At 32.9% G+C, this 13,685-nt stretch overlaps 1 protein-coding gene across 1 annotated transcript in view; it reads left to right on the plus strand.

Moving 5' to 3' along the window:
* The window catches only part of LOC126734652 (transcription factor VBP-like), a 194,236-nt gene that overhangs the window by 50,978 nt on the left and 129,573 nt on the right, over positions 1-13,685 (plus strand). Inside the window, exon 2 of the mRNA XM_050438350.1 lies at positions 6,638-6,817. Within this exon, the coding sequence (XP_050294307.1) occupies positions 6,638-6,817 (180 nt within the window). The remainder of the gene's footprint in view (positions 1-6,637; positions 6,818-13,685) is intronic.

Raw genomic sequence — 13,685 nt, forward strand, 5'->3', positions numbered from 1 at the left:
CTATGTATACCAGTGTAACTCGTGAATTAATGATGTTCGATATCGCGGCTACCGTGTCTATTTTCTCGTCTATAATGATATTTAATTTTATGTCGCTAATAACTTTAACAAATAGTATATTAAATGACAAATAAATACAAGATTTGCTTTTTACCTACTAGTGCCTTAAAACACTTTTTAATTCCTTAGTCCCTTATGAACTTGGAATGCTCATGAATCTTGGAATTTTTATATAATATTTAAAATTATTAACCATTAAAATGATGTCAAATAGTCAGGCATATTATTATACAGCTGGTAGACGTTGTAGGAGAAGTCTTGTTTAAACATTATATTTTAGATGAAAATGCTACGACTATCATTATTAAATTAAGACCATTCTTCTTCCATCATAATATATCAAATAAAACTGTCGTGGATCAAGAAACCAAATTGAAAAATCAATTTAAGAATTATCTAAACTGTTTTATATATTCACAGGATTTTCTCCATTTTTTACTTTATGGACTCTCATCAACGAAATGATAATAAAATGAAGCTGCGCAAGAAGTTACTACGCAATGCGCAATAACAAGAAACCTGCAAAAATCCTCTAAAAGGCATATTCGTTTTTAGTGACTGGCACGTGATCTACTGATTCAAAACAGCAATCTTCCAGTCCACATTTAAACCATCAAATTATATTACGCAAATCGGCGTATACACACTTATAAAAATTAAAATTAATTTAAGTATTATTAGGTTTGCTTTAGCAGAATTGGCTTTTAATCTCTATACATTTATTATTATTTATCATTTATTTATCATTACAAGGAATTAAAGAACACATGATTCCTAAAAAAGTATATTCAACAGCTTATGGCGAAAAGACGCGGAACTTTGTTAGAAGCTATATTATATTCATTACCGGTAATTAAGATCGTGATTATTTAACAGAATTTAAACCAACACATGCAAGTTTTTAATAGTGATGAAACTAATTCGATGCATAAAAAGAGTGAATTAAGTTCATTCTTCAACTAAAACTTAAATCTTTAGGCTTCTAATAGTAACCTAAGATTAAAGAAAAAATATTAATAATTAATATAATTATAATTGAATATATTAGAACACGGGATAAATATGGGACGAATATATTTTGATAGGTAATACGCTTTCGGCCTATATAAATATTCCCTTTAATCTTTTATCTACATGTTTCAGATCACCGGACCTTAACCCATTGACCTTTTTTATGGTCAAAAATAAAAAATAACGTTCAAAACACACCGTCAGATAATAAAATCTACTTAAAGAATATAGTAAGAATTAAACTAAATGGCGTTACTCGTGGGCTATGAAAAGTAAAGATGGCCGTAGATTAATGGTTATTTTGAAAACCCTAGTTATTAAACGTTTTATCGCCTCTCAAATAATATTGATTGATTAAAAATGAACTTAAAATATTTGATATGATTTTAAAATATTTATATGATTTAATTCAACTTTAAAGTAATTTGATAGATTATCTAACATAGGTAAGGTTTATAGATTATGTTTGATTATTTTTTAGGTTTAAGTATATTTATATGTTTAAGTTAAGATAGAAAAATAAAATAGGTTTGTTAAGTTTGTTAGATATGATAATCATTAAAATCGGTTTAATTTATAGTAGCCTATATCGTAGCCGATATAGGCTACTAATAGTTCTAGCCTGGACACTTATCCCCGCTTCCATCGATACCTCACAACAGAAGCCGAAATCATGCGAGGCGACGACCGCATCGCGATGGCAAAAATTCCGCGCTGGGGCACATATTTTGCGTTGATTCGAAATAATATTTTACTGCAGTTATTATTGTAGTTTTGAGCTTTGAGTTTTAAAAATAATAAAAATTCGGTATTTAAATCATGTAGGTAAATGAGTTTTTGAGACCAAAAATGGGCATCAAAAATGTCATATCTCGGCTATCGTAAAAGCTATGACCTTGCGAATAGTCTCGTTGAATTCAAAACGACGAAACTAAGACAAAACCGTTGGAATTTTCCCGATAGCTCTCGTAGAAGCCGAGATATCGACCTCCAAAGTTTAAGTTTTTTCATTTTTCGATTTGCCAATTTTATTTTTAACTTACATTTTACAATCTTAATTTTATTTAGAATAATGCCTACCTCTTGCTGCATTCCTGTTTAAGCCCAGAAAAAATTAAAATGGATTTTAAATTTTTTTTGGTTTATTTTAATTATCTTCGGAATCATTCAAATTTTCGATTTTTTAAATAAGCAACAAAAATTTGGCGTAGGTACCTACCTAATTTTGTTTTCGGCATTAACATTTTTACGAAAAAGTAATACAGCAATGCAAAAACTTCCCCATAGCAACCAAGATAACCCACAAAAGTGTCAAGAATAAGTTTTTGAAAATTTGTTTTTTTTTTTTGATAATCTTCAAAACCACATAAAATATAATCTATATATTTTTTTATATGGCATATTCTTAATAAGTTGTGTTGCACATAAGTAAATAATGTGCAACTTTGGGGTAAATTATCCATTTTCGTATTTTGAGGGTAGACGAATTTGAAACACCGTTTATGTATATTTTTCCAATAAAATAAATAATAAAAAATATTTAAAACATTTATCATATACCTAAAAATACGTAATAATAAAAAATATATATTATCTTGTAAAATGTAAAATATTAGGTCCCGCGGTATCTCCACTTAGTCGTTCCACTGTACGGCGTGCGCCACCAAATCTCGGCTTCAATTTTGACGCCACGAAACCAGTGTCACGGCTAGAACTCTCGATCGGCTACGCCTATATTTATATTTGTGAAAAAAACAATTAAAGTTATATTGTATATTATGTCTAAAAATGTAAAAAAGATCTTTAATGAAATTTAAACATAAACTCTACTATCGAAAGCCATTAGGATAAGCGAAGAAATTAACTATTAGGAAAAATTAATTAATCCATAACAGAACTCTTACAACCAATGATCGTACAATGGAAAACTTGGGAGAAGATGGCGCGACTCGATTCATTTGCGCTGTTTCTGCCGTTGCCATTATCCCGAAAGAAAAATATTAATTACAACAAGTAAATGCTGCAGATCTTGATTTCAGTGTCGAAACGAATAAAGGTGACCATAAAAAAAATTAACGAGTTAATATCTATAGTAACATATATAATAATTGGTTCTGAATAACTATATTAAAATTATATTATGTAGGTAGAGTTGCAGCCTAACTTACTATATTTAATAAGTAAAGTAAGAAATATAAATACACATTTGCAAACTTCAAGCAATCCTATAAAAAGGCACTGAACAAGAAAATCAATAATATAATGCTCTAGTGCAGGAACCTCACATTAAAAGTTAAATATTTATGAGGTTTAGCGTGACAAATGACAATTCCATTAACTAACGAAAAATGGATGTAAATATAACACCCAGTGAGAATGACGTGGTAGAAATTGCAGTATTGGGTCATTTTGAGATGGAGCCTAATACATCTGCGCAAAAAATTGCTACTGCATCTTGCATGTCATGTTGAGAGAAATTTGCTGTAGAATCTCTGTTTCTCGGACGAATGCTGTTTTTGTTTACATGGTGTCAATAGATACAACTGTCGATACTGGAGCGATACTAATCCTCATTTATTTTGAGTAATATACGCAGCAACCCAAAATTTAATGTATGGCTTGGTATCCTGGAAAATCATTTTGTTAGACCTTTTTGTCTTAAACCCTAGTGCTGAAAATTACTTGGAACTTACTTCTGCAGAATGCTATCACTCTGATAATCTATAATTGCGTTACTTAAACAAGATAGTAACCTTCTAGAAAATGAACTGATGCTTCAACAAGACGGGCACCACGACATTATACTGCTGGCGTTCGTCATTCTTTCAACGATGGATTTACCGGAGGGGTAGCGTAGAATAGTTTGCTAGATCTCTTAATCTTACCCCTTTCGATTTTTTTATGAGGTGATCTAAGAACCAAAGTCTTTGCGACAAAATCTGACTCCCTTGTAGATCTTCGAAACAGAATTGTTAACAAATATCATCTAATAAGTACGGAAATATTCGCAAACTTTTTGAATAACAATTGTCAGACAAACGACTATTTTGTCTCGGACACCCTGTATAATGAAAGCAGGAAAGTAACTTATGTTGCACCTTACTGGGCACTAGGAGACCTAAAATTACAGTATACAATTGACTGAAGGTATAAAAAGGTTTAAAAGCTTATCCTAACACGACCGGCACACAACAATAATAATGTTTTATCAAACACGAATAAATAATTGATCGAAATTCGGCCTTAAATTTGTTATTAGAAAAAGCATGTATATTTTTAAAACATTTTCAGTCCCGTTATCAGTAAGAATATTTATAATATCCTTAATTAAATGACAAAATACGTAAGTCAGATAATAGTTTTTCCGTGCAAAATTTCAAAACTTTTTTATTTTGTTTCGAAGCCAAACTTTATTATCACAAAATATAATGGTGCGATTTTCTCTCACTGCATTAATTTGCTTTGGAATGAACCCATATCTAAAAGTAGATTAATGTAATATGATAGTCACGCGAGGAACTTCTATAATTGGCTTACATAAAAAAAAACAAGAGGGTAATTTAAAGTCATTATTTCCATTAGTATTTGACAAAATAATTTTTTTACTAGCTTTAACTTTACGTAGTTATCGGTTCCGTTTCAGGATATATTAAAATAGTAAGTTATGTAACAAATGTATAAAATGATTCTTTTTTTTATGAATGGGAAACTCCCAAGAATCAAAAAAGAGGATTTTAAACAGGTGTAAAATACAAAATTTTGTCTACTACCGAAGAAAACATTAAAAATATTAAAATTATCAAATTTGATAGTGCGTTAAAAGACATTTTTAGACACTGCCGCGTAAAAAGGAAATCTTTATAAACCCTGGGAAGTGTGTAAAGTGAGTTATTTACCTACGGTAGTAGAAAAAAGCTTTTTGAAATCTTTTTTGTGTAGGTATGCCGAGCACTAGTTCATCCAAGAATAGGCACTACATTTTTTTGTAGGCTATTTTTTCGCTTACATTTCAGTATATTTAAGTAAACCAGGTGTCTTAGTAAAGTGGTTCGCCCCTATAACTTTCTTAAATTGTAAGTAAAAAAATGAAATTTGATACGTGGGTGTAGCATCCAAATTGGGATTGGGTGACGTATTCAGTTGTTCAGTATTCAGTTCTGTTACTTCCGGTTTAATCGGAAATAACCTTAACTTTCTTGTTTTAAATAGGATACCCCAATTTTTTTGACATATTTTGATAGAAAATGACATTCTTAAAAAAAAACAATACCTCAAATGTCAACTTTTTTTCATACCTAATTTTTAAATTATTTAACTTAAATAATTATAAATTATAAATTATAAATTATAAATTATAAATTATAAATTATAAATTATAAATTATAAATTATAAATTATAAATTATAAATTATAAATTATAAATTATAAATTATAAATTATAAATTATAAATTATAAATTATAAATTATAAATTATAAATTATAAATTATAAATTATAAATTATAAATTATAAATTATAATTATTTGATTTCCGTAGACCGTCGAAATAAAACTCGGAGGTTTTATTATAGTGATTATTTTAATTTGAAAAAAGATGTTACACATGACATCATTATTTTTGACAGACAACACACAGAATGAAAATTTTAAAGATGGTAACTTAATACAAAAGACAGTTACTACTTATTTACCATTGAATATAGGTGGCGCTACATTCAACATAAATATTTATATAATATTTAATAAAATACAATGAATAATATTTTCCGTGATTACTTGGGTAAAAATTAAAACTTTTAAGGCATTCATAGCACCCTAGTTCAAAATTTAAAAAATTGATTTTTTCGATGAGTATAAAATAAAAAGTGGCAAGTGTGGTGTCATTATTCTCAGAATATTATTTTCTATCACAATTCTTAATAATATACCAATTGTTCCATTTAAAATAAAAAAGTTAGTGTCACTTCCTGTTAAACCGGAAAAAACGAAAAATAACAGAATATGTCAAAAGATGCTCTTATACCTGTTTTATCGATATACTAAATTTAATTTCTTTATCTTGAAAAGAAAAAAAGGTATTAAGTGTTCCTTTTTGCCCACTACAAGCCACGCTCAATTCCCTCCCGCAAAACTAAACAGAGGCCACGAAAAAATGTAAACACGGCTATACTTCGGACAGCGGATACTCGCTTATGCTTCGGCTATTTTCAAAAATTTTTTTCGCTTTATTTCTCTTGGGCTAATTTGTTTACTAATAAAATCTTATTAATAAAAAAAGGTTTCTTCTTCCCACACTATTTTAAATTTGCTAAAATACTCACTATTTCAGTTCACAAATTTCAAACTTCTCCTAATTTATTTCAACCTTAAAGCTATACTGTCTTGCAGTATAACTTCTGTAATTACGAAATGACTAAATTTAGCCGCTAAACTCCACAACTTTAAAAATAGACTGGTTTTGTTGCATCTGGATAATATACGCGTATAAATATACATATTATTGTCTTTTAACATCGATGACTTATAGTTACTAGTACTTAATGAACTAATGAAATCTTTATTTTCAGATAACCACTTAAAAACATCCAAGGAAGATTCGAAGCAACTCAAACTACACCATCTTCCAATTTGTTCGCCTCCTCAAAATAAAACGTATTATCCACATTTATTACCCAAGCAGATATTTACACAGGAAACACTAATCCCATATTCACATCCCTTAAAATTATTTCAAAAGGACTGTTTTCGTAAGTATAAGCAACGTAAGAAAATCTATCAAAATGGTTTAATTAATATAGATCATGTAAATAATGGAAACTAACAAATACAACTCACTTAATGGTATAAAAAAGATGTGAAAATATATACAAGACTAAGTATTAAATGACACAAAAGAAGCAAATATAATCTATACGATCGATTTATCCTTTATTAAAATTATATAAGCTAACTTAATTTTGCGTTGCTGTTACCACCTCAGCGTTTGCCGAATAGTTCTGGGACGTTTTTTTGCTGTTTTATTTTAGGCGCTGTTTAAAATTGTTTAATTGTTTAGTGAAGATACATTAGGTTAGGTTTATTACGAGTGGGCCTCCACTGCGATCCTAGGTCTATTGTAGCTTACCCCTAGTTCATACTTAAGTACTCGTTAAGTATTTAAGTATAACTCGTTATAACAAGTTAAGCAATACTCGTTAAATCCGCCCTTTTTAAAAGTTCGATAATTTAATTGGGAGAAGCATTCTTAATGCCGTCCGTCATGAGTAAGATATTGCCAAAGATGGCTGGTTCTCTCTAGTACCTACCTATCTATATAGGATATCTACATAGGATGTGCTCTGCAATGTCGTCCTTCATCATGCATAGTCTGCATTCGACAATTTCGGCCAAACCAATCTGCAGTGGCTGGTATACATTCCCAAGGTTGTGCTTTTGTGTTTTGTCGTATTGTAATCTGGTTCTGATAGAGAATTTAAGCGCTTTTAGAGCCGCCTGACTAACACTGTAGATTTTGATGGTTATGTTTTCAAGTTGCATTTGATTAGGCATTTTTGCACAGATTTCAATGGCATGTATTTCCGCTTAAAAGATTGGCTATTTCTCAAGGCAGCGAGATATTTCTGTCATTGAGTGCAGTATATTTCAGCTCCTACTCCTAAATTAGAATATACTCGAATGTCCGCTTTCTCTAGTTATATCCGTTTCTGATTCCAGTTCGCTCGGTCTTGTATCTTGACCCCGTAACATGTCAATGTTACATTACAATAATTTAATATATAATAATCCCAATATTCAATTTTACTTATAAAATGGCGAAACTTAAAAATCGATAGTAACATTCCCTTGCTCAGAGTAGGCATAGCTCCATTGTTAAATAGCATTGGATACTTGCTATTTAACAATGATTTTGGGCAACCATCTACGCATAGTGTTTAAGCTCTTTATATCTATTGTACTACTTCTATTGTTAAGATAACTATGTATTTTGTTCTTTAGATAAGATTTGATTTATCATTTATATTAATTTTGTATTATGTAGCACCCGAATTGTATGAGCTTACTATAATGTAATTTAGTAGATATTTTGCTCTCCTCTATGTACAGGAACTTACTTGAAATCCTATGCTATTGATCGTTATTTTATATTTTTCGTTAACAATATTATTAGTAATTTTACAGTAACTTAAATCAGCTTTTCTCTTTTTGACTTGGCGAGCTTTGAGTGCGGGTTGCCCATGCTTCGGAATATCTGTTTGAAAATTTCATTATACATTTATATTTCATATTAGTGGTGCTCATTCCTTATGACCTTGTGATATTACTTTAAATTTAATCCTTTCCTTGTCTTTTAATTTGATTTAATTTCTTTTAAATTTTGTATGTGTAATGTCAGACATTTATTGGTTCTGAAACATAAGGTAATTGGCATTTTATTTTAGCTCATCGGCTGCAGTGTCTATTCTGCAGTACCTATATATTTATCTATACAGATCGTGTTTTCATTCGTTACTTATAGGAAACAGCATAGAGGCGAAATTTTGCAACGTCGCGCGTGTACGAAAGCCTGCGACAGAGCACCGCCCCGGCCGGCCCGAGGACGGGATTAGTAAACATCTGACTTTCGTGGAAGCTGCGTTGTTTGGCGACAAAATGTCCCAAAATATTACGCGAAAATCCAGGCATTTTTAAAATATTTATTCTAATGCGGGTTTTACAGATATGACAATGTGTAAAACCCGCATAGAATTGTAATCTTAAAATGTTTAATATGCTGTGTTTTGCATACTGAAAATTAAAGCGTTATTCTAATAAAAAATAAAATATCAATTAAAAAAATCAATAAAAATATAATAGAAAATCAGAAATAAAACTCTAAGAAACAAACTTAATAACATATCATTTTTTAAATAAAAGGCCCAAATAAACCGCCTTCTTTCGCTAAACAATAACTTAACCTATCGTAAAAGCTATTTCGCACCTCCAAAAGAGTTTCAGGTAAAATGGAATTGGCACCTTCGACAATTTTATTTCGCAACTCCTCTAAGTTTGTTGGCCTACTAAATTCATGCTTGTAAATGGTCTGCTTAAAGTAACCCCACAGATAAAAGTCATTTGGAGACAAATCTGGAGATCTAGGAGGCCATTTATTATCCCCAGTCCCACTAATAAGGCGGTTAGGAAAAGTACTTGTTAAAAATTCTTTTACCCTAGCCGCGTTATGAGCAGGACAGCCATCTTCCTGAAAATAAACCGATCCCAGGTCTACATCAGGTAGGATTTAAATGGCAGGAAGAACTTGGTTTTGCAACTCAAGGCACTTTTGGGCGTTTAAAGTGCCATCAATAAAAAATGGCCCTATAACATTGTCGCCCAAAATACCTGCCCAAACATTCAATTTCTGAGGATACTGGGTACGAAACTGAAAACTTCTGTGCTCGTTTGACTGAGACCAATAACAAACAATGGAAGGATTGTGTTTGCCATGTAATGGAAAAGAAGATTCATCAGAAAACAAAATATTTTTTAAAAAATATTCGTTTTCATTTGCCATTTCCATCATGGTTTCGCAAAATTCCATTCTTCGCAACTGGTCTTTAGGAAATATTTCCTGAGTTTTTGAATACTTAAAACATTTGTACCCATATTTTTTCCAGATACGAGCAACAGTTTTATTGCTCATTCCCAGTTCCTCTCCAACACTTCTAGTGGACCGTGTTGAATCAAGTTCTAGGGTACTGCAAACCATTTCTTCCCGCCATTCTATATCCTGGACCACTTCAACAGGTAATTCTTGACGTTTTGCGTGGCATTTTTTACAATCTTGGAAACAAAAAAATGTTCAAAATTTAAAACCGTTTTTGCACAAGGAATCGGTCTATTCTCAAATGTCACTGAAAAGAAATCTCTACATTATACTGCCGAGTTGCCTCCATAAAACCATTTAATTAGTTGAACTCTTTCGGAGGGGGTATAAACAGCCATAGTGGAAAAAACACGAAGATAACGCTTAAAAATTATTAATGCAACGTGCAGTAACACAGCAAAGTGAGGTCTGCTGACTCCCGGTTCAAAAAATAAAAACGAAAAATTCCGCCGCCTGCAAGCCGCAACCAAGCGGTGTTGCCATTATTTTGGGTAATACGTAGCTCACGATAACACGATCTGTATATGCATGCTATATATTCATACTATCTATTCAAAAAGTATTTAAATCTGCGGTATTAAATCAGCATTGAAATGAAATATTAAAATGTACTAAACTCACCTTACACTGAGGTTGACTTGAGTTACATAGAGGGCAATCGAATGATACCAGGTAGGTTCCAGACCACCAGAAAATGAAGGTACCAAATAAATTGTAATATTTTTTTATTTTGAGCAAATTTTTTTATTCTTATTGTTACTACACACGGTATTGGTTATATTGGTGGGTTAGTGGGTGCATCTAGTAAATCGTGTGTGGCGCTCTTTTAACCACCTTTTAAGACCCACATTCTACCAACACAACCTTGGCATATAGGGGACCAAGTGTAAACCCCCCTAGCTAACCCGTACAAGCTGTAACCAAAGGTTACATCATAACTCAGTATAAACCTATTTTTAATATTTTTCTTGGCATTAGGTCTGATGGCAAGAAGGTATACTGTGAGTGTACGGTTTTTAAGTAGTTCAGTTGATTCCATCCAAGCTTTGCAGTACAAAGAAATCAATCCAATCATTTCGTATCATTTTAAAATGATTATCAGCACTTCTTGTAGTACTGTTGAGATTCTCTCTATATTCTTGAGATCTTGTGTTCTCCTTTTTGCCTTATAACAGAATCACCGGGTAATCTGCGTAGGCTTGGACTCGACCTCTTACAGTCGAAGTCTGTTAATTTATTTGCTGCTAGGCTTATTAGTAGACATTGAGCGGGGACATAGAGCGGGCGTTTCTTCTATATTATTAATTGTTACTCCCTCCCCAAGTATATAGTTGAAGAGAGACTCACCGCTTTGATAATCGCTTGTGCTACCCTAAACTGTGTGTGGTTATTCCTGATAAGCATACACGCCCCGGGATTGTTGCCAAGGGGTGGTTCGATTAATTTATCAGTGGTTATACCCAGTTCACAGACTCGACCTTTATCGGTGTTCCATGGTTCTTGGATAAGAGCAATGTCGATTTTAGCCTCATCGAAGTTTTTTGTTATGCTTTGCCATGCTTGCCATGCTTTGCATTTTTGCATTGCTTTCAGCATGCTGCAGATTGGCTTGTAGTACTTCCAACTGCTGTGTGCAATTTTTTACGCAGTAAGCTTACCCATCCTGCCATATGGCTTGGGCCCTTTAGGTTGACCAGGTTCAATCCCTTTGAGTGGTGAACCAGGTGGTTGCTTTGCAGAACTCCTCTTCCCCTCCAACTCCTTCTTGGGCACCGGTGTGTGTTTACCCTTTGCTGAGGTCAATTGCTACTACTTCAGGGCATTTTTTTGAAACCGAACTAATCTTCCCTGTGAACGACTGTCCAGAGGCTTAAGCTCCGGCCGTGTTCTAGCTCTCAGCTCTTCGCTCCTGAAACGCTTTAGTTTATGGACGAAACCGCACTTCTCCGAAGCCAAAGAATGGTATGAAGTTCATTAACCTCAGCGTCTCGATGGATGTGTCATCTACAGCAAGGGTCCAGGTGTGATCCAGTCCCGACCACTCAATATATATTACGACCCATTCGCTAGTATCCAGGCTTCGGTTCATTCACCTCAAAGGCGTTAACACGTCACCCGCACTTAAGCGGTGATCTCCGCCGTCGTCGAAGGTATATTACGAAGATATTGGATCGTGGAAGGTCTGACCCTCTCACAAACGTGAGCTTAGCTCCCTCGCAAGGTTGAAGAGTCAATGCAGCCTCTTTCAGCCATTTGGCAGTTTCGTCGTCCGCACAAGTGAGTTGTAGCCACCCGGGTTTGTGCAAACACTCGTGGAACATCACTTGTGGGTCATCCTCAGGCAGTGATTGAAGCGCCCGAAATATATTTCTTTGGAGAGCAGTCAGCTAACCAGCGAACAGAACACTCACCGGGTGCTCGGAGTGAATTATCCTAACTTGTAAAGCTCTAGCACATGGTGTGGCATTTCTGGCCTGGAATGCCACACCATGTGCTAGAGCTTTACAAGCCACCGATTCTTCTATTGTTTCTGATAAGTCACACAATAGAATAATCGGTGTTAGAAGTCAGGAAAGATCTTGCAAGAATTTGAAGCTGATATTGCACTTTTTTTTGCTTCCACTGTCATATCCAGATGGAATGTTCAACCATTTCTGGATAAACTTTACGATAATAAGCAAGCCAGGCTTTTCTACTAGCACATCTCTCTAAGCTAATAGATACGTCAGTTTCTTATCCGAAATGTCATTCCAGAAGAGGACGACTTTGAGAAATTGTTCAGCCGATTATTAAAGAGGTTTATGGAGAACGTAGCTGCCAGGACTGAAAGCTGAGGTGCCAGAAATAAATGGTTGATATACACAGACTTAATAAACGGACTTCTCGAGGTGATGTGATCCTTCGACAAAGTATATAAATTAAATACCGAATCCATGCTCTATTTATAGCGGCCGACTCACATTAAAAAGTTCTGCGACTCTTCTTGTGGAATAACCTTTCTTAAATAACGGTTTATGGCCCTAGCGATTTTAACTTCACTTAGATATACTCTACGGCTTATTCTTCTACCTAGCACATCAATATTCATGTTTTCACTGTAAAATTTTAACGATGGATAAAAACAGGCGCAAGTTTAATATGCGCTGGTAAGGAATTATTAACATTAAAATGTCATTAAAATACATTTTTTCTGAGGATACCCAGACCAAAAAAAATTGTTTAGAACTTATGAATAAGGCTAAAGTCTATATATACGTTGTGATTCTAAAAAATTTTCGTTTAATTACAAAATACGTGGAATATAAAGTTACGTATGCTCCTTTTTCATATTAAGTAGTTTATTTTTGTAGGATGTATATATTTAAGTACAGATTTTCCGTCTGCAGCGTTCTGGTATTAATGTAGTACTGGTGGCCCTGGGCTCAAGTTTTAGAGTTGGCATGGGCATTTGTGAGTGTCCGATATAATAATAATAATAATAATAATAATAATAATAATAATAATAATAAACAAAACAAACAATCTAAACTATGAATCTATTGCAATTGCAATGCTAATTGCAACGCATAAAAATTAATTAAAACTCATAAAACTAATCAAAACAAAAAAAAAATCAAACAATTCAACAAAACATTTTTATAACAGGATTACCAAACTAAAGACCTACTGTATTTTGTAGTCCTTTGAAAAACTGTTATTACCGTACTACCGTACCGCACCAAAGCAAGACACAGATCAAGATTAAAATTAAAGGGCCATATAAGTGGACATGTTAATTTCTAATATTTACCAAACCATCAATAAGCTGTCTATTTTGAAGGATAATAAATTTTTTGATCCTACTTTTAACCAATCCCAATGAGTTGCTACCTAGAATAACACCTCTCATTTCTACTGGTAAAAAATTATAACATCTGGCAAGAAGATAAGTAAGACAATGTTGCCCTATTGTCTTCCTAGCTCTAGTGGTT

Source organism: Anthonomus grandis, chromosome 3, assembly GCF_022605725.1.
Source record: "Anthonomus grandis grandis chromosome 3, icAntGran1.3, whole genome shotgun sequence".
Classification (NCBI taxonomy): Eukaryota; Metazoa; Arthropoda; class Insecta; order Coleoptera; family Curculionidae; genus Anthonomus; species Anthonomus grandis.